General features: G+C 44.3%; 6 protein-coding genes across 8 annotated transcripts; 2 read left to right on the top strand and 4 right to left on the bottom strand.

Moving 5' to 3' along the window:
• Positions 1–20: 20 nt before the first annotated feature.
• On the bottom strand, positions 21–1,188 carry LOC117588154 (PI-PLC X domain-containing protein 2). 2 transcript variants are annotated; one of them, XM_034279252.1, is made up of 2 exons: positions 1,006–1,109; positions 21–945 (listed from the first exon to the last, which is right to left on the bottom strand). In XM_034279252.1, exon 2 carries the CDS (start codon positions 924–926, stop codon positions 72–74), a length of 855 nt encoding a protein of 284 aa, XP_034135143.1. In that variant the 5' UTR covers positions 927–945; positions 1,006–1,109; the 3' UTR covers positions 21–71. The 2 variants fall into 2 exon arrangements, with proteins under 2 accessions (XP_034135143.1, XP_034135142.1); XM_034279251.1 differs by having other exon boundaries at positions 24–940; positions 1,006–1,188.
• Positions 1,189–1,316: 128 nt separating this feature from the next.
• Positions 1,317–3,366, bottom strand: LOC117588149 (protein nessun dorma). The gene is made up of 3 exons (XM_034279247.1): positions 3,137–3,366; positions 1,578–3,081; positions 1,317–1,522 (listed from the first exon to the last, which is right to left on the bottom strand). Exons 1-3 carry the CDS (start codon positions 3,279–3,281, stop codon positions 1,360–1,362), a joined length of 1,812 nt encoding a protein of 603 aa, XP_034135138.1. The 5' UTR covers positions 3,282–3,366; the 3' UTR covers positions 1,317–1,359.
• A 92-nt stretch (positions 3,367–3,458) lies between these two features.
• Positions 3,459–4,836, top strand: LOC117587904 (protein valois). The gene is made up of 3 exons (XM_034278882.1): positions 3,459–4,082; positions 4,135–4,511; positions 4,569–4,836. The coding sequence occupies exons 1-3, from the start codon at positions 3,543–3,545 to the stop codon at positions 4,756–4,758; spliced, it is 1,107 nt and encodes a 368-aa protein (XP_034134773.1). The 5' UTR covers positions 3,459–3,542; the 3' UTR covers positions 4,759–4,836.
• A 450-nt stretch (positions 4,837–5,286) lies between these two features.
• Positions 5,287–7,571, bottom strand: LOC117587628 (ovarian-specific serine/threonine-protein kinase Lok). Of its 2 annotated transcripts, none has more exons than XM_034278489.1 (5): positions 7,046–7,571; positions 6,800–6,957; positions 6,626–6,734; positions 5,893–6,568; positions 5,287–5,826 (listed from the first exon to the last, which is right to left on the bottom strand). In XM_034278489.1, the coding sequence occupies exons 1-5, from the start codon at positions 7,239–7,241 to the stop codon at positions 5,517–5,519; spliced, it is 1,449 nt and encodes a 482-aa protein (XP_034134380.1). In that variant the 5' UTR covers positions 7,242–7,571; the 3' UTR covers positions 5,287–5,516. The 2 variants fall into 2 exon arrangements, with proteins under 2 accessions (XP_034134380.1, XP_034134381.1); XM_034278490.1 differs by having other exon boundaries at positions 7,097–7,569.
• A 250-nt stretch (positions 7,572–7,821) lies between these two features.
• LOC117587627 (condensin complex subunit 2) lies at positions 7,822–10,647 on the top strand. Its single transcript, XM_034278487.1, has 3 exons — positions 7,822–8,327; positions 8,392–9,972; positions 10,040–10,647. Exons 1-3 carry the CDS (start codon positions 8,010–8,012, stop codon positions 10,382–10,384), a joined length of 2,244 nt encoding a protein of 747 aa, XP_034134378.1. The 5' UTR covers positions 7,822–8,009; the 3' UTR covers positions 10,385–10,647.
• A 4,693-nt stretch (positions 10,648–15,340) lies between these two features.
• On the bottom strand, positions 15,341–16,460 carry LOC117587629 (short neuropeptide F). The gene is made up of 4 exons (XM_034278491.1): positions 16,323–16,460; positions 15,801–16,258; positions 15,521–15,742; positions 15,341–15,461 (listed from the first exon to the last, which is right to left on the bottom strand). Exons 1-4 carry the CDS (start codon positions 16,438–16,440, stop codon positions 15,429–15,431), a joined length of 831 nt encoding a protein of 276 aa, XP_034134382.1. The 5' UTR covers positions 16,441–16,460; the 3' UTR covers positions 15,341–15,428.
• Positions 16,461–17,397: the final 937 nt, after the last annotated feature.

Genomic DNA, 17,397 nt, shown 5'->3' with positions numbered 1-17,397 from the left:
TTGGTTTTATGAAAAATAAAATAAAATAGCACCCAATAGAAAACACTGCGTTGTACGTAATAATAATAGCATCAAATGGCTTCCTCCTCCTGCTGCGGCTCCAGTTTGCTATTCAAATCCATCACCCAATTGCAAAATTGTCCGTCCTTCAGCTCTACAAAATCACCCAGAAATACATTGACACGCGGCTGCTGCTTCGGCTCAAAGGGGCCTGGCGTCTGTTCTGTTATCCAAGGATATAGCTTCTTGTCCACCCGCCTAGCTGTGCGCTTCAGGGAGAAGAATAAACGAAAGGCTATGTACCGGCCAGTGGGTGTGATGAGGCACTGGGACACATAGCCCTGCTGCGGCTGGCGAGAGAGCAAAGAGTCCTCGAGGAACGACTGCAACTTCTTGACGCTCGCCTTGTTGGGCCACGGAGTGGGCCAGGCAAAACTCGGCCAGAAGCGCAGCGGCAGGGGAATGGGACATCTGCGGTAGATGATTACCACCTGGCGTTGCATTTCCAGGCATCGATTCAGTGTGCAATCGAGCAGGGAGCCATCCACAGTGGAGTAGAGGCGATGGCCAAAGAACTGTATCAACTCCTTGTGCAGCTGCTGATGATGGTTAGGCGTCAGATCATAGAAGTGCTGCAGATCCAGCACTACCAACTCCTCCGGATGGCTGTCCAAGAATTGACGCAGCTCCATCAGGGGCTCAAAGATTTCCATTGCAAACAGGGCATGGCAGTAGTAGAGCTTCTCCTCTCTTTGTGCTATCCTCAAATCAAAGTAGCGCACACCCAGATGTAGTTGCTCCACGATGCTGGAGGCTTGTGTCCTGCTCCAGCGACGCACAAAGCAGGGAAAAAAGCGATACCAGCGTCGGATGGCTGGCTCGGCATCCGGCGCCAGTTGGGAGCTCCCATTAATGCCGTAGGTCATGGAATTGTGTGAACCTATACTAGAGATTCTCGTGATATTCATTAAGTGGCTGGGAATGATGATCTCATTCGTACCGTACCTGGAATGGCCAAATTAATGATTGACATGTCCCGCAACTCAGGCGGCAGATCGCGCATCCAATGCTCCTTGGACATGGTGCAGTGTGAAGTGTGTAATAATCGTTAAAAGACTCTTAATTATAGTAAAACCTTTTCGGGGGCGTTTGTGCAGATATCTTTTTGTGCGTAAACAAAACCAGAGCGCTGCCAGATCGATGCTCTTTAGAGTTTTGCATGTATCGATAGTTTACCTTTTCGATAATTTACTTGCTGCCTCACTTGAATTTTTGTAAATTGTTATTAATTTTTATATTTATTATGCAACTTCTTTATCGTAAACTAGGTTTTAGATTGTTAAAAGAATTTGTTTGTCTTTAGGCCGTTTCAATGTTTTCCTTATTTTCGCTCTCCAGCTCCTCCCCTAGAAGATGTTGCTGCGAACGCTGTGCCAGCAGCTGATCAGATTCATTGAAAACTCGCACATTTCGCGTGCAATCAATGAAATTGCAATTACCCAGCCAATTCCTGTCGTTGTAGCTATAAAAAACACACATTTAACAACAGTTTAGAGAGGATTCAACTCCATTCTTACCGCTTAAGTGCGCTGTATTGCTTCAGAATCATCACTTTATCCTCTTTGCCGGGCAACGTCAGATTATCGGCCATTATTCCTATTTTGCAGCTGTCGAAGCTGCACTTGCTACCTTGTAGATTCAGCGCCACTGTCGTATCTAGCAGCTCCACTCCTGTATTGCAGTTTTTCACTTGGACATTGCCCAACTCGGCACTGGACTGCGGACGCATCGAAATGCCCACGGCAAAGTCCTCAATGATGCAGTCGTGCATCTCTACGCTGGCATTTGGCATGCACACAATGCCTTCTTGGGTGCTGGAGTTGCCGTCACCGATCAGACGACAGCCGCGCATGGTCAGCGTTCCATTGCGCAGCAAGATGCCGCGGCGGACTTGACGACAGTCGAGTACGAGGTGCGCGAGCGTGTAGTCCCCATCGATGACCAGCAGCGTGCTGCCCTCGTCGCTGGAGCAGACTACGGGCAACGTGGGGAGCTGTGGCTGCGCCACCAGTATGGCCTCGGACTTAACCAGCCCCTGGAGGCTGCCCTGGTTGTTGAGGTTCTCGAGGAATTTGATTGTGTGCTCGCCGGGGGACAGCAGAATGTCATCGTCGCTCCGGCAGATGCTCAGCACATCCTGCAAGGTGTTGGCCAGCTGAACCTGCGTGTCCGGCTTCACCTGCTTCTGGGCCAGCGATAGCAAGACCATCTGCTCCTGCAATGTGTTCGGCACAGTGACCACATGGCAAATGGGGGCGCGCTCAGTCAACGGCAGCTCCGATGGTCTCCCAGCTCTGCGTTGCAGCAGATGACGCTGCGGGGAGTTGGACTGCAGCTCACTGTAGGCGCGCCTCATTTCGGGATTCTCCAGAATCTCAAATTCACTGCGTATAATGGCCATGCGCAGGTGCAGGCACATCAGATCCGTCACGGGCAGTGTGGAGACATTCAAGCTCGCGTTGCCACTGCCCGTCTTTGCCTGTTTCCTGGCCGGTTCGGCAGCATTGTCATTCAGCTCGACAGCCTCGTCATCGCTCTCCGCCTCGGTATCGCTCAGATCTAGTTCGAGGTACTCCAGACGCTGCTGAATATACATGGCCTCCATGAGGAGCGTGCGCATGTGCAGCGCCAATGGGCGCGATAGCTTGTTCTTGCTCAGATCACAGGCTAGTTGAATGCGCGCCTGCAAGTGCATCTGCACCCAATCGCGATCGTCGTCATAGTCCTTGTCCCACGGCATCCAGACGTGCGAGTAAAAGAAACGCAGCCGATCGATGCACTCCGCTGTTGTGTCCACATTCAGGGCATCGTTCTCCTGCTTGATGGTGGGCCACAGCTCCACCAGGGACACCTCATTGCTCTCCGGCAGATGGACATCGCTATCCTGCACGGCGGTGACCACAAACACAGCCTTCAGCTCGTCGAATATCACCTGATCCACATAGCCATAGACTATGGTGGGATAACGTAATTTGAGATCCTCACAGATGACGCGAGGTATTTTCCAGATCGCCTGCCAACCTGTGTGTGTGCGTGTAAGCCCTTGATTGCCCTTGTCTTTGTGTTGGTGGCTTACCTGCTGGCTCAATCTTCAGCTCGACAAAGGATTTCCACTCGTTGCGCACTTGGCTGGCGGGCATGACGGCCCCATCCCAGGACAGCACGGCTTCAGCCTCCTTGAGACGCTCCAAATATGATTTTTCAAATGTGTATACGTCCATGCTTGATTTTAATTTTATTTTTGTATTGGCACAAGCCGGTGCGGCGTCGAAAAATTTGAAATTAGTGTTGTGGCATGCTTCGATAGCGACTACTCTGTTCACGCAACGCTGCAGTACAGTGGGATGTATCGATACATCGATATAACCCAATCACTAAGCGCACTTTTCTTTACACATCCCTAGCCGCTCACCACATTTGTGGCCGAATTGTTAACTTTTTTGTTTTTTGTTACCCTTCTGCTGATAATTTTCGCATCCAATATGTTTCCTCAACGAAGTTCGGAGGTATATCGGAAGCCGGATAGCCACGACCCGCCGCCAAACATAGAGCTGGCCGGCAACCTCGAATATCCCAATCTCAACGCTGCTGATCTGAGTGCTCGCATGGAGAATCTTTCGCTGCGGCTGCACGGCTGCTGGGACAGCATCAGCCTCAACGAGCAGAATCACTTTGCGCTCGCCACAAATCGCCGCGAAGGTGGCGAGTGGTGGGGTGTCTTTCTTGGCTACTCGGAGGAAAATGTGAAGCACATGACGGTGGAGAATGCCGACTACAAGCTGCAGTCCACCCACACGGTGAACATTGTGCGCTATGCGAGCAACAACGTGCTGCTGGCGGCACTGGGCAACACCAAACTGCAGGCATGGTCCACCTACTCAAAGGTGCGGAATCCAAAGTCCCCTTATTGCCTTTTTATGATGGGCGAATCAGCGGCACATCCCTCACCCATCAGCCATTTGAGTGTGTTCAAATCGGTGCCAAATACGGCTGTCAGCGCATCGCCAGATGGTACAATAAATGTGAGTAAAACTGCGACTGAAGGATCTTTTTGACTTAAGTTCTTTCTCATAGATGTGGAACTTCTCTGGCGCAGATTTGGTGAGCTCTTATCGCACCAACTATGCCCACACGGATAGACTCACGGGCATGGCCACACCCGTGAGCACTGCCAATCAGTTTGTGACCTGTGATCGTGGTGGATGTGCCCGCATCTGGGATGCACGTGCCGCAGCGCCCTCATCCCTGACGCTTTACAACGACGCCAGACATATGATTAGCTTCACCTGTGCCGCCTGGGCAGAGACCACACAGCCACAGGCCGACAATTGCATTTATTTTGGTGATTTCGATGGAAATGTTCACACTATAGACACGCGAGTGCCCAAGCAGTTCCAAGAGACAATCCAGTACTTTGAGGACAGCATAATCTCGCAGCTATCGGTCAATGGGTAAGGCTACAGATTTATATTGAGAGATTTATATTTTACTTTCAATTCCACTTGCAGCTCCCATTTGGCTGTTATGAGCAATGAGCCCGCTGGCGTAAAGATAGACAAAATAGAGAATGGGAAGCATGAGATTATCTACACAAATATGGACACGCATGACCGTCAGACGGACGCCGTTTGGACCAATGAACGGACACTGCTTACCATTGGACATGGCCGCAAAATGGCTAGGCATTCGATACCCTAAGTTCCTGTTGCTTGACAATTTAAATACAAAGAATGTACTTCAAAGGACTTGTATTATATTAATGCAAATTCTGGAACAAATTTTCCATAGAATAATTTGTTGTTGAAAGTGGCAAATGTTTAAATAGACAAAATACCTGTGGATTATTGCCTCGAAAAGTTGCTTACAATGTCATTAATGAGCGTCAGCGTTGCCCAAACAATGTGAAAACATATTTTATATCGCCATCGATATCGACTGTCATCGATACCTATTGTGTGTCATCGATGACTATTTGGCTAACGTCGAGGAACTACTTTTAATGGTATTTACATTCAATTTTCATGCTCTTATAATCCACAAACATTTCTTTGTAATTTCTGTCATGACTCTTTGATATTATACTCAAATCTGTGGCTAATGTCATTTAAATCACAACAATTTCTCAATAATTTCTTTGTATAAATTCATAATCTTTATTTCAGTGTTTATCTGTGAATGATCAACAAATAGTCAAAATGTCATAAGTAATAATTGTGGGGGGTTTTCCTTCATCTTATTTACAACTAAATGCCCGACTGTGGCCCATCGAACTTAAAACAAAAAACACGTAAAAACTAAACAACCTCAGAAAACGAAAAAAATACTTGATTTGGGAAACACAAAAATTTCATGGCGGAACAACAGAGCGGCGGATCGTCTGGCGTGCAGGGAAAAATGTTTTTGCTTAATTTTAACCAGAAAATTAAAACATTTTCCTTTTGTCTTTGGTCCACACACTATCGCCGCGTACGCTTAGTGGGTGGCTCTAGGAAATTGTTCTCCTCCTCCTCGATCTCCATGCGATCGAGTTTCATTAGCCGTTTGGCCTTTTGCAGCATTTGCGTATCGCGCATCCAATTAGCTTGCAGCACATCGTCGATTGAGGGTCGCTTCTGGGGATCCGCAATGAGCATTTGATTGATCAGCAGCTTGGCACGCTGCGATATGCCCTTCCAGGCAGGATGTCGGTAGGCAAATTTTGCCTTTTTAATTTGTTCAGCCACGGGAGAGCCGTAGTCATCGGAGAAGGGCAGTGTGCCGCTCAAGCTAGGGGAAAATAGAGCCTTTAGAAGTGCACTTTAAATGTGTAGCAAAAAGATGAGAGCAACCCACCAGGTGAACAGCACAACACCCAAGCTCCAAATGTCCACCTTCCGGGTGTAGGCCTCTCGTCCGCCTGTGATTAATACTTCGGGCGCCACATACAGCGGTGTGCCACAGAGTGTGCGCATCACAGAGTCCTTTTGTACAAACTTGCTTAGCCCAAAGTCCGAGACTTTGAGAAGTGTGTCCTCATCGCCCGACTCTAGCAGCACGTTATCTGGCTTTAGATCGCGATGTGTGATGCCACGATCGTGTAAATATTTAACCGCATGGCACATTTGATAGAAATACAACTTGGAGGTCTCCTCCGACAGCAGTTTCTTGCTGATGATGCGATTTAGCAAGTCGCCGCCGCGCATAAACTCCAGCACCATGTAAACCGAGTCCGGTTTATCCACAATATCATGCATACGCACCACACACGGGTGCGCCAGGTTCTTCATTATCTTTGCCTCATTGAGCACACGGTCGGGATCGCTCAGATTCGTGGTGGGATGTGCACTGCCCGCCAGCATATTTTTCTTCACAATTTTCATGGCAAATTGCTCGCAGGTGCGCGTCTCATAGACCAAACGCACCAGGCCGTAGGCACCGGAGCCCAGCTTACGATTTACATAATAGGTTTTGGTAATCTCCTCGGGCAGGCCGATGGCCTCATTCGGGCTGAGATCCTTGAACACAAAGGCTGCAAAGAGCAAACAATTATTTTTCTCTTTAATCAGCAGCTGCCTCCCTCTCTTACCTTTGTATGTGGGATGTGCCAGGGAGATGACATCGTCATTTTTCAGTATGCGCATTTTATTGGTGCCAATTTTTTCATTATTCACAAAAGTGCCATTGCGTGAGAGATCCTTGGGAGAGCAAAAGATGACGAAAATAAGGGATGTAAAGGAACCCTAAATATTTGAACATCTACCTGTATATAGACCGGATTTGTCAGCTCACAATTGGCGCGTTTTATGATAAAATGAACCTTGGAAATGCGCGTCAGTATCTTTTCAGGCAAATCGTTGAGTGTCAATATCAAATCATTCGCCTCTCCACGTCCAGCAGTAAATTCGTCATTATTCAGATCTAAAGGGGGCAAATCAATTTAAAAATTATTTCAAATATTTGGCTGGAACTGCTAAAGATCACATAAAACATGGACGTTTTGGGTTACCAACAGAAAAGGACGAATGCGTATACATTATGCTGTAGTTGGTGGTCGTACCCAGCGATTTGATTTTGATATTCTTTCCATACAATCGGCCCCACACAATCCTCTCCATGGGTTGGCTCTCCACTTGTGTAAAAATGTTGGACGCCTGGCTCTGGGTGGCTTGGGTGCCGCCGTTTTGAGTGCCGTCGCGTGCCATATTACAACTCCAATTCTCCTTTTGGTCACCAGTTTCTTGGAATGCAAAACTGCGCAAAATGGGAAATGTTCTGTTATTCTCCAGCAATGCTCTCACACACACACGCGAGAACGCAGCAGATATGTTTGATTAAAAAAAACGGGAAGCTTATCAGATATTGGCACAGCTTTGATTGGAAAGGCACTGTTTTAAGCGGATTTTTAACATTGAATTGGGTTTTAATTCTGAGCTTTTTTATACAAAAACAACGGAAAGTATCAACAATAACGACATTGATAGCGCGATCTGCCAATTTGCGTGGCTGTGTGTGTGTGTGTGTTTTGCCGCCATTCAGGGCTGCAGAGATCAGTAAGACAGATATCGATAGCTTGAACAACTATTGATACTATCGATGGCACTTTCCGATGTCAATTCAAATTATAATTATTTAATTAAAATAGAAAGCGAAAAACATAAATTACATTCCGTATTAAAACGGTATTGTTGCCTATTTGAATAATAACTTGCATTTATTTTTTAACATTTCAGCCCTGCGCGTGTTAATGTGGTGTGCCAGCCCTCAAATGTTAAGTTCAACTCTCCATCCCTAGATTGCGGCGTCGTTTGAAAGAAACTGTAAACTATTACCAATACAAACGCAGTTGCTCCAAAGCGAAATCTGCCAAAATAAGCAACAAAAGTCAAGTGAAAAACAGATTGTTATAGCAAAAAAACCATAATATTCCCTGTGCACGGCATTTGGTATTTGGGTTAAATTTATAGACAACCATGACGTTGCCGCGCTCGGAGACGCCACTGCGTCGATCTGCGGTGGGCAGCTACCGTGAGAGCATGGCCCGGGACACAACGGTGATCAATGACGATGAGGCTGAGCGGCGGGAGGCACGCCGGCGGACGCTGCTCGTGCAGCAGGACACCCGCAAGAGTTCTGGGCTGGAGTCGATTGAGGAGAACGAAGCGATACGCTCCTGCGTGGATCTCTACAACTGCAATAAGCTGAGCAAGGACAATGCCTGGCACATGTCGCTGATTGATTCCCTGGCTAATCTCATGGATCGTCATCACAAAAAACTAAGCAACTTCAAGGTGCGGTTTTAGACTCTTTTTCGGCTCGTCAGCTTACCGCTAACCTACTTTTCTGCCTTTACAGATGGCTGGCACATCGCTGGAGGCCTCCTCCAAGGTCTACGGTCTGCGTGTGGACTCCATTTACATCGATGCCATGCGCATATCGGCGGGTCTGAGTGCCCGCACCTTGACGGACAAACAGATCAACGATGCAGATGCAGATGATGGAGGGGGCGCACATGATGGCGCTCCAGCTGATGGCGAAGGTGACGATGCTGCTGCTGGCAGTAGTGGACAGCAGCAGGCGGCGGCACCGAAGCCCAAGCGACAGAAAAAGAATGTGTCCACGCTGACAAAGAACAAGGAGACGTTGAATGCCCGCTTGGACATGATGCCCATGCAGGATGCGGTTTTTGGGAAGCTCAATTCGACGGTGGGCTCCATCAATGCCTCCAATCGACTGATGCACAACATACTGCCCAGCGTAGACTCGGAGCTGAGGCTGCGCACCACCCACAAAGTGTGGGACGCGACGGAAGAGACGAACGAGCTCGTGGATAGCGAGACGTTGAGTGCCAGAGGGCAGGAGTGGCCTGACACGGCACTGTGCAGTGCGGAATGGCTGCATAAGTTGGCCAATCATGTGGATAATCTAATTCTGCGGCCACTTCATACGGGCTATGTAATCACCAGTGCACCGAATCCCAAGCCACAGGCGGACAAACCAGAGACATCCATGTCCGACCCGGCAGCTCCCGAAAACGATGACGACGATGAGGGATTGGAGGCTGCGGATGATTACTGTGTGAATGCCGGCGAGATATCGGTGGCCTTTGACATGAACGCTGAGTGTGAACCCATGCCGGATATGGAGACTGGGCAACACATCGTACTAGAGATACCATCGAATGATTTGGAGGAGCTCACCGTCGAGGAGCAGGCGGTCGTCCAAAACTGTCGAAGGTTGAGGAAAACCGCTGAATTCATAGACGATCTGCGACCCGTGGATGGTGTCTCGCGGCTGGACTACTCCTACCGACCCATGGAGCAGATCTCACAGTTTTGGGCGGGTCCGGCGCATTGGAAATTCAAGCGCACGCGTCCACGCTCCACTCTTGCGCAGACGAATGGCCAAACGGATGCTGTGCCGACAGCCAAGCCAAGAAAAACGGCTGCCGTGGCCAAGCGACGCTGCAAGGAGGTAACCTATGGCAAGTTCAAGGAGGAGCACTTCCAGCCGATCGACGCTAAACTCAAGCAGCGCAAGGTCAACTATCAAAAGAAATGGGACGCCCGCAAGCTGATGCTGCCAACAAAATTCAACTTTGAGGATGATTATTTTTTCAAATACGATTCGGCGCCAAGCATAAAGGTTAGCCAGCGCTTCGGTGTGGCCGATGTGGACGAGGGCCTAGGCAATGACATGGACACGGATGGGGGCTCGCATCATGGCGATGCCGACATTGAGCTCTTTGACAACGAACACTTTACCAGCGATGATCCGGCGGCCATCAATCGCATGTCGGGCGCTGGCATTGAAGATCCCATGGATATGATGAATATGGATGCGTGCGAGGGTATGCCCAATCCGAGCCAAAGCATGCACATGGGACACGATACAATTGTGGAGATAGCCACCGAATATGAGGGTGCGCCCAAGCAGGTGGGTCTCAAGCAAAATAAACGGATTCCAAGGGTGTCCACTGTAATTATGTTCTTCCTTTTTCTAGGTTACCAAAGTGATTGTGCCATTTGCCAAGCGTGCCAAGGTGATAGACATGAAGAATCTCAAGAAGAGTTGCAATTCATTGATCCAGAAACAGCTGCTCAATCCTGTGGTTGAGGCTGCTATACCCACACATCCACAGGTGAAGGATGAGCGGTACGCGAAGGGTGTGGCCAGCTTCCAGGAGGTCTATTGCACGTTGCCGGATCTGTTGACGCCCAAAATGGCCGATTCTTTGTCGACATCGGTGGCCCTCTATGCGGTGCTCCATTTGGCCAACGATATGAAGTTGCGACTCATACCGCAAGAGAATTTGGAGGATTTTAAAATTCGACAAGTACTGGATTAGCATTTCTGTGACGGAACATGTTCAGTTGTACACCCCCCAATGTTTTTGTTTCTCTTAACTGAGAAATCGTATAGAAAATTTCGTACCCTCGAACATTTTATCAGTATTTCCCATACACCTTCCTCGCGCCTCCTCTCCATAAAACATTTTATCCACATTTTCAGGCAACAAATAAGCAGTTCTCATCTCCAATGTGTTCTCTTATAATTGTTTAGATCTATCTCTTAATAAATAATAATTATAAATTAATATTTTCGATCAAATATAGCTGTAGTCTTAAACGGCCTACGCAAATGCATCTCCGTCTCTCTCACACGAATAGACCATGAAGTGGGCACACACACAAAAAAAGATCGCTCTTCTTATGCATTAGTATGGGGATGTGCAAAAGGAGAGCATGAAATAAACCTTCCAATTCCCGGTTCGATTTCGCACGCGTTTAAGCCAGCTCTGCGATTATTTCCGGTTTCGGAGACGTAAACGTAAAATGCAGCGAAAAAAGTGTATAATAAGTGTATATAGTATAATAGATTCGCGAAGTAGCTACATAAAAGTGCGGCAAATATGGCAAATAAGAGGAAAAATAATCTAATGAAAGGACGAAGCATCGCCATAAAATGGCAGATCTTGGTTTAAAATTTTCAAAATGTGGGTAGCCGAAACCCCAGAGAGCACCCTAAGTTCCGTTATGTCCGCCCACAATTTGTTCGTTCCGCCAATAGATTGAAATTGCAGAAAGTCTACAAATCTATTGCGGAGAGTAGGCGGCGAGTGCATGTCACAGATGTCTCCAAATATAGTGAGCGGAGTTGATGTCGCTCTCTCTTCCCCTCTCGTGGTGCAGTTTCAGCGATGGCAGATCAAATGGCAAATTAAAGGAAAAAAGTGAAAGTGTACTGAAAAAGTGTTTAATCGAATGCAGCAAAAATGGCATCTCCAATGGCAAATAAAGTGTTTAATCTAATGCTGGGGCGAAGCAGCGGCAGAAAAAATCAGTTCAAATGGCAAATTATAGAAAAAAATCGAATGCAGAAAAAATAGCGGATGAAATGGCAAATAAAGTGTTTAATTGAATGAATTGGCGGAGCAGCAGAAGAACGCACGCTAGGTTCCGTTATGTCTGTGGTGTCGCCCAGAATTTTATCGTTCAGCCAGGGAATCTTGAGTTGCATGTGTGTAAGCGCGTGCAAAAGGCAATTGCAGAAAGTCTAAAAATCTATTGTGGAGAGTTGTCCTACGTAACTTCAGCGGATGTAACCACGTGTGTCCAAATATGTTGCGGGGAGATGATGTCGCTCTCTCTCTCTCTCTCTCACGTTTGGCTTAGTGTCTGCACTTGCACTTCATTAAAAAACTTTTACACTGTGGGAAGGGGAGATGATGTCGCTCTCTCCACCTCCCTAGTTCCATGTGTGCCTTTGCACACTAATAAAGTTTGCGTGTATTGTGAGATTTTGCAGATCCGATCTGTCAGGGGTGAACCAGCGGCAAAAAATGGTAGACAAAATGGGAGATCACATGGCAAATAAAAAGAAAAAATCTATGGCGGAGGTGAAAATGGCTGAAAGTAATTTTCGCTGGACCAAAGGATGAGAAGTGAAATCGTTTGAGATCGTCGTCCGTTCCCGAAATCGCGATCTTATAATTTTGTTAATCTTAACTCGAAATCGTCTCTAACTCTGCGAGTAAAAAAACATCAAACTGTAAAACCTCCGGAGGAAAATGCTTGTTTTGCCATAGGAACAATTAAATGTATGTGAATGAAATAGAAGAAGAGGAAAAACGAATGCAATCAAGGTGAGTGAGAACCTCTTTTAAATAATAATCTCTTCTCCCTGGAGACCTTGTCTTTTGAAAGAATTTCTCTTAAATTATTTTTTTTTTACTAGGCAAGATAGCCAGCCCTTCCTTCTTCAATGTCATGTGTCGTCTTATCCTCTGGAAAACAGAACAACTTTTACTTTAGTTTTAGTCTTTTCTTATTTATAGAAGAGGAGAAAGTGCAGGGGAGGCATGCGTCTCAGACAGAAAAGGAAGCAGTTGTTAACATTGTTTGCTGTTGTTGTTGCTCTTTCATTTGCATATTCACATGTGGCGAACGGGGCTTGCAGGGGGGCAGGCAGCAGCAAGCAAAGCGATTCCGAAGGAGTTTGCACGCGTTTTTAATCGCAAAATGTTTCTGTCGCTGCCTGAAGTTTGATTTTTTGGATCTTCTTCAAGAGCGGGTATAACGACAATATATGTATATCGCAACAGCAAGAATAGGTTTTCGTCTGAAATATAAAGTAATTTCCTTCCATCCGGATGCATCCGTCCGTAGTCAAAATACGTTTATTAAATCTTATTTATTATCTCCTAAACATACATAGATATAAACGGTGCATGTTTTAGGGTATCTAAACGAACGGGACTAAAAGTATTCTCGCTTTCTGCTTAAGCGTGTGTGAGTGACACATTTGTACCGCTTTCCGTGTGTCCTGGAAAACTTTGGTGTGTTTGCAGAGCGCTTTTAGGCTGTCTGTGTATGTGTAATTGCATATTATTTGCATAAATATTTACCAAGTACTAAGTAATGTAATGCTGTATCTCACACACATATAAACCGTTATATGTGTATGTACCGTATGTATGTGCAACAGAAATAACATTTAGATAGAACATTTAAAAACAGGTTGCCATAAAACTTTTGACATTAGCAAAAGGATGCCGGCGTGAAGAGTCAAAGTTTCAAGAGTTAAATGTGGAACTTCTGAAACATCCATTGCCTGTTGGGTAAAGTAATCTTTGGCTATTAGCATTTTCTGTGGTTTTCAGAGTTTTAAAGTTTTTCAAAAATGTTCAGTCAAATATGTTTTTCAATTTTTACAATTTTGTTGTGCTTCTAAATGATAGTTGAAACTTTAGTCAATGCAATTTTCATTTATGGAGATTTTAGAGTGAAGTAAAGTTAATTTTCACCTAATTTACTCCGCAACTATTAAAACTTTCAAAGCTTACCAATATCATGCGAAAAGTTTTCATGATTAAAGCGCAGGTTGCAGTGCATCGCTGTCCAACTTTATCCCGCTGCATCATCAAGCGCCACAGAATGACCCAATAAAAGTGCCAACAATTATCAACTTGGATTCCCACAGCAACAGACAACAGGCGAAGAGTGTCCTCTGCAACGCGATTAAGGCCAAAAATGTGAAAGAGTTAAGCCAGCAACCAAACAGGACACAACAGTGCTGAACACTGATGAAAATGGCAGAAGCCGCAACATTCCGGCAGCAATAATGGAAAAAGACAAGCAAAACAGACATTTACAGGTGCTTTCCACCTGTGGTGCGACATCTAACGAGAACCCTTAACACCATTACCCCAATCGGCTTTTACATTTTGATGTTTGTTTTTCGTAATTAACTTTTCAACTCCACCCCGCTCTGCCTCTGTAAATGGAGCGCGTTTTATATTTTTGTATATTGCATTTGACATTGGAAATTCGACACGAAAATGCACTCATTTACGGTGGGGTTCCTGTATTAGGTTATGGTGTTTGGAAGGTAAATTTTGTGACATTTTTGAATTTTATGAGAATTTGTTTGGTGATTCGGGACACGTGTTTTCGAGGCACAAAAGAGTAGAACCAGCCGTGCAAGCCCACTCCTTCCCAATAAAAAAACTTCAAATTTGTGACTCCTTCAGAGTTTCACCATAGGTATTTTAGGTATTTATTATATATGTATATATATAGCATATAGATCGAGTAAAATAGTGTGTGTCACTTGTGAGTGTGTTTTACATTTATTTACATTTATATTCATATGATATAAGTATAGGGTATATATCTATACTCCGATCTCTGGGCTCTCTGTCCTGTCTATGGGGAATAGTGTTTCAAAATGTTTTTTTTTTTAGTTTTGGTTGCTAAACAATAATTTCAATGATGGTGTAAATTAAATATACAAAAGTGTGTCGGAAACAACATTCAATGGTATTTTGTAATTGGATTTTTTTTGTAAGTAAAATACATTGATAAAATTTCATCCGATATATGTGTATATCTATATAGTCGTATAATATAATAGTTGTTATACATATACATACATACACATATGAAGTGTATATATAGTATATAGAATTATTTTATTTTGTTTTTTTTTAGCACACAGAATATAACAATTGTCGCAGTAATACATCTTTCCTTTCATTTCTTCCGCGGGGGCCTTTCATGTTTTTTAAACATGGTATACCTTTTCATATATGTAATTTTTATTTAATCAAAAATTTGTTTGCTGACAAATTAAATGTTTATATATTTTTATAGATTTTTCTTTTTGTTTTTATAACAAAATTGCGCTAAGTTTTAGGGGGGTTTCAAGTTTTTTGATATTTTTTATATACATTTGAGGCTAGACAATGTTTGGCGATTCATTTCATTTTTAAATTGAGCATAACGGGAATTTAAAGAGGTTTCCAGGAAAAAAGTTAAAACAATCATGCAAAATATTTTTCTACAACAGAATTAAAATTTTAATGAAATTTAAATAACAGATAAGCTTCAGATCATGAATTTGGTGCCAAATAAACCCACCCAAAATTACATATATTTTAAAAACGATTTTTAGAGTTTTTTAACGTTATTAATCTTTTAGATACTTTTTCTGTTTTACCTGCGCGACGCCATTTTGTTAAAGTTTCATGGACAAATATATATGTACATATATCTTTATGTACGTTTTTCTTTTTGCTGCTCAGAAACGAAATGTTAGACATTAATGGGTTAATCATATGTTGTATATGTATATGTAAGTATATATAGAAGATATATGTTTTTTAATTATATTTATATGTTTGTATTTCTCAGCCATTGCCTCTGCTTCTACCATCTCCATGCACTCCACTCTCTTGCTCTCTCTTTTTAAAAATTGTCTCAAAAACTTTTTTTTGTTTGCTTTGGAATATTTCGACCGTTTTTAGCTTTCCATTTTCCCATCATTTGATGTCATCGCCTTTGTCCTTTGGAGTTCCTTTCGCCTTGGCCATAAATATCTGCAGTAAAAATTTAATTTTTGGGAGCAATTGAAGAGGTTTCAATCTGAAAGAAAAAGGTGATTTAATTGGATATAGAATGGGGTTTTTTAAGGATTTTCCTACCTTCTGTTCGGTTGCTGGGGCCTTGCCAGTGCTACGACCCCAACGCAAACGCATTGGCTTGCGTGCCTCACGCTGGAATTCCGACGTATCTTCATCCAGTTGCGCCTCGGTGTCGTCCCCATCGTTGGCATAGTTTGTAACATGTCCGGGGGCTGCCTCATACTGCTGCAGGGCCAACAGCATGCGACGCATTTTCTCAGAGTTCCACAGAGAGCTGTAGAGCTGCAACAGAAAGCGATTAGTGTACCTGAAATGTCCACACTTATCTGTATTTTTTTACCTGATCATTATACCCAGTGGTTGATTCAAACTGTGGCACACTGCGACCCCAACGAAGACGCTGCGGCTTGCGCACCACACGCTCATAAAGGCCATCATAGTCGGCACTCAGATCGTCGGCTGTGTCTGCCAGTTGCTGTTGCTGCTGCTGGTTGTTGAAGGTTAATTCGCGTTCCAAAAGATCATCGTAGGCTGTGCGTCGCATCTGTGGCAGAGTGGGATCGCGGCGTCCGAAGCGCAGACGTAAGGAAGGCGATCGAATGGGCTTCTGGTTGACGTCGCCGAACCAACGCTTCTCCATGATATTGTTGAGCATATCGGGGTCGCTGCGACCAAAGCGGAGACGCAACGAGGGCGAGCGCTGAGCCTTGCGCTCCACTTGGTGATTGGGAAAGACCACGGGTCCGGCATACTCCCGCTGGAGGAGATTATCGTAGAGATTGTTGATGGGTCCACCGCCTAAAGAAATTAGGGAGAATTTAGAGACTCAGAGACTTAGAGACTTTAGGTGTTAGAGACTCACCTTGAACGACTGGCGAGAGCTCCGCATTGGTGGGTTGGTGCATCATCAGGAGATTCACCAGACAAAAGATGAGGGTCAAGGCACAGCCTTGACCTAATTTTGGATTTAAGTGGAACATTACGGAACTTTTGATCGGAGGAACTGAAATTTAATAAAAATGAAATGGGGAAATAAATTGAATAATGAGTATGGAAAATGTATTTTTTATAGCGTGTATTTTGGTTAAATAATATTTGAAGTTCCCCATTGTGTTCCCCATTTTTAACTTCAAATTAATTTTAAAATATGCTTAAGTCCTTGTACTCGTTCCTATTAAATTTAATGTAATTTCCACACATTCAATAAAAACTTCTTGCAAATTACAATTCATTTTCCAAAAACAATTTTCTCTTTATTCCAAACATATGTTCAGACAATTTCACACAATTTAAATATCTTTTCATAATTCACAAAAATTGAATATAAAAAAAAAACCTAAAAATATTGCCACCAAAACTGTAATAAGTTTCGATTTGTGAAATATTGTTGGCACTACAAATTTGTTGTTCCCTCTTTTGGGTCACAAACGATGCATGACTGCACCTGAATGCTGCTTGCACCTCCCCCGAAACTTTCCATAATATTTGTTGCAAATGTAAAGCGAAGGGTTAGACAGCTGCGGCTATGCAACCATTAGTGGCAGCAGCAGCAGTACCTAGAAATTTATTTATTGGAATTTTATATTTTATGAGATGCGAAGGGAAGGACGTGTAAATGATGTCATGGCCTAATGGTTTTTAGCCATTATTAAAAATTGAATGGCCTGTGTGTGAAATGTAATCCATGCATAAAATAAAATGCCTTGCATTTAGACAAAGGAAGGGCTAGACAGAAGGCAGAATATTAGGGCCTGGGTGGCGGAGTCATGAATACAAAGTAGAATGGTAATTCAAATGCAACAAGAAAGGGAAGAATAGCGACAAGTGTCTAGACAATAAGGTACTCCTTAAGGCTGTACAAAGAAAAAAAGGAGTATGAGTAGGAAGAGCAGTGAGGGTTCCTCTGATGGCTCCCATTATTCTTTGGTTTAAATTTA

This window comes from Drosophila guanche, unplaced genomic scaffold (assembly GCF_900245975.1).
Source record: "Drosophila guanche unplaced genomic scaffold, DGUA_6, whole genome shotgun sequence".
NCBI classification, from domain to species: domain Eukaryota; kingdom Metazoa; phylum Arthropoda; class Insecta; order Diptera; family Drosophilidae; genus Drosophila; species Drosophila guanche.
Note: the sequence above shows the minus strand (reverse complement) of the source record. Positions and strands in the feature narration are given on the sequence as shown.

What these genes read in the sequence shown, in the direction of transcription:
- LOC117587904 (XM_034278882.1), top strand. Translation starts at nt 3,543, where the DNA reads ATGTTTCCTCAACGAAGTTCGGAGGTATATCGGAAGCCGGATAGCCAC. An exon ending in CGCCAGATGGTACAATAAAT is followed by an intron (nt 4,083 to 4,134) that starts GTGAGTAAAACT and finishes TCTTTCTCATAG; the next exon opens with ATGTGGAACTTCTCTGGCGC. An exon ending in TCGCAGCTATCGGTCAATGG is followed by an intron (nt 4,512 to 4,568) that starts GTAAGGCTACAG and finishes TTCCACTTGCAG; the next exon opens with CTCCCATTTGGCTGTTATGA.
- LOC117587628 (XM_034278489.1), bottom strand. Translation starts at nt 7,241, where the DNA reads ATGGCACGCGACGGCACTCAAAACGGCGGCACCCAAGCCACCCAGAGC. An exon ending in GCATTCGTCCTTTTCTGTTG is followed by an intron (nt 6,958 to 7,045) that starts GTAACCCAAAAC and finishes TGCCCCCTTTAG; the next exon opens with ATCTGAATAATGACGAATTT. An exon ending in GGCACATCCCACATACAAAG is followed by an intron (nt 6,569 to 6,625) that starts GTAAGAGAGGGA and finishes TGCTCTTTGCAG; the next exon opens with CCTTTGTGTTCAAGGATCTC.
- LOC117588149 (XM_034279247.1), bottom strand. Translation starts at nt 3,281, where the DNA reads ATGGACGTATACACATTTGAAAAATCATATTTGGAGCGTCTCAAGGAG. An exon ending in GCTGAAGATTGAGCCAGCAG is followed by an intron (nt 3,082 to 3,136) that starts GTAAGCCACCAA and finishes GCACACACACAG; the next exon opens with GTTGGCAGGCGATCTGGAAA. An exon ending in CAATACAGCGCACTTAAGCG is followed by an intron (nt 1,523 to 1,577) that starts GTAAGAATGGAG and finishes TGTTTTTTATAG; the next exon opens with CTACAACGACAGGAATTGGC.
- LOC117587627 (XM_034278487.1), top strand. Translation starts at nt 8,010, where the DNA reads ATGACGTTGCCGCGCTCGGAGACGCCACTGCGTCGATCTGCGGTGGGC. An exon ending in AAAAACTAAGCAACTTCAAG is followed by an intron (nt 8,328 to 8,391) that starts GTGCGGTTTTAG and finishes CTGCCTTTACAG; the next exon opens with ATGGCTGGCACATCGCTGGA. An exon ending in ATGAGGGTGCGCCCAAGCAG is followed by an intron (nt 9,973 to 10,039) that starts GTGGGTCTCAAG and finishes TCCTTTTTCTAG; the next exon opens with GTTACCAAAGTGATTGTGCC.
- LOC117587629 (XM_034278491.1), bottom strand. Translation starts at nt 16,440, where the DNA reads ATGTTCCACTTAAATCCAAAATTAGGTCAAGGCTGTGCCTTGACCCTC. An exon ending in CCACTGGGTATAATGATCAG is followed by an intron (nt 15,743 to 15,800) that starts GTAAAAAAATAC and finishes TTTCTGTTGCAG; the next exon opens with CTCTACAGCTCTCTGTGGAA. An exon ending in CCCCAGCAACCGAACAGAAG is followed by an intron (nt 15,462 to 15,520) that starts GTAGGAAAATCC and finishes TTTTTCTTTCAG; the next exon opens with ATTGAAACCTCTTCAATTGC.
- LOC117588154 (XM_034279251.1), bottom strand. Translation starts at nt 1,081, where the DNA reads ATGTCCAAGGAGCATTGGATGCGCGATCTGCCGCCTGAGTTGCGGGAC. An exon ending in CATTAATTTGGCCATTCCAG is followed by an intron (nt 941 to 1,005) that starts GTACGGTACGAA and finishes TCTCTAGTATAG; the next exon opens with GTTCACACAATTCCATGACC.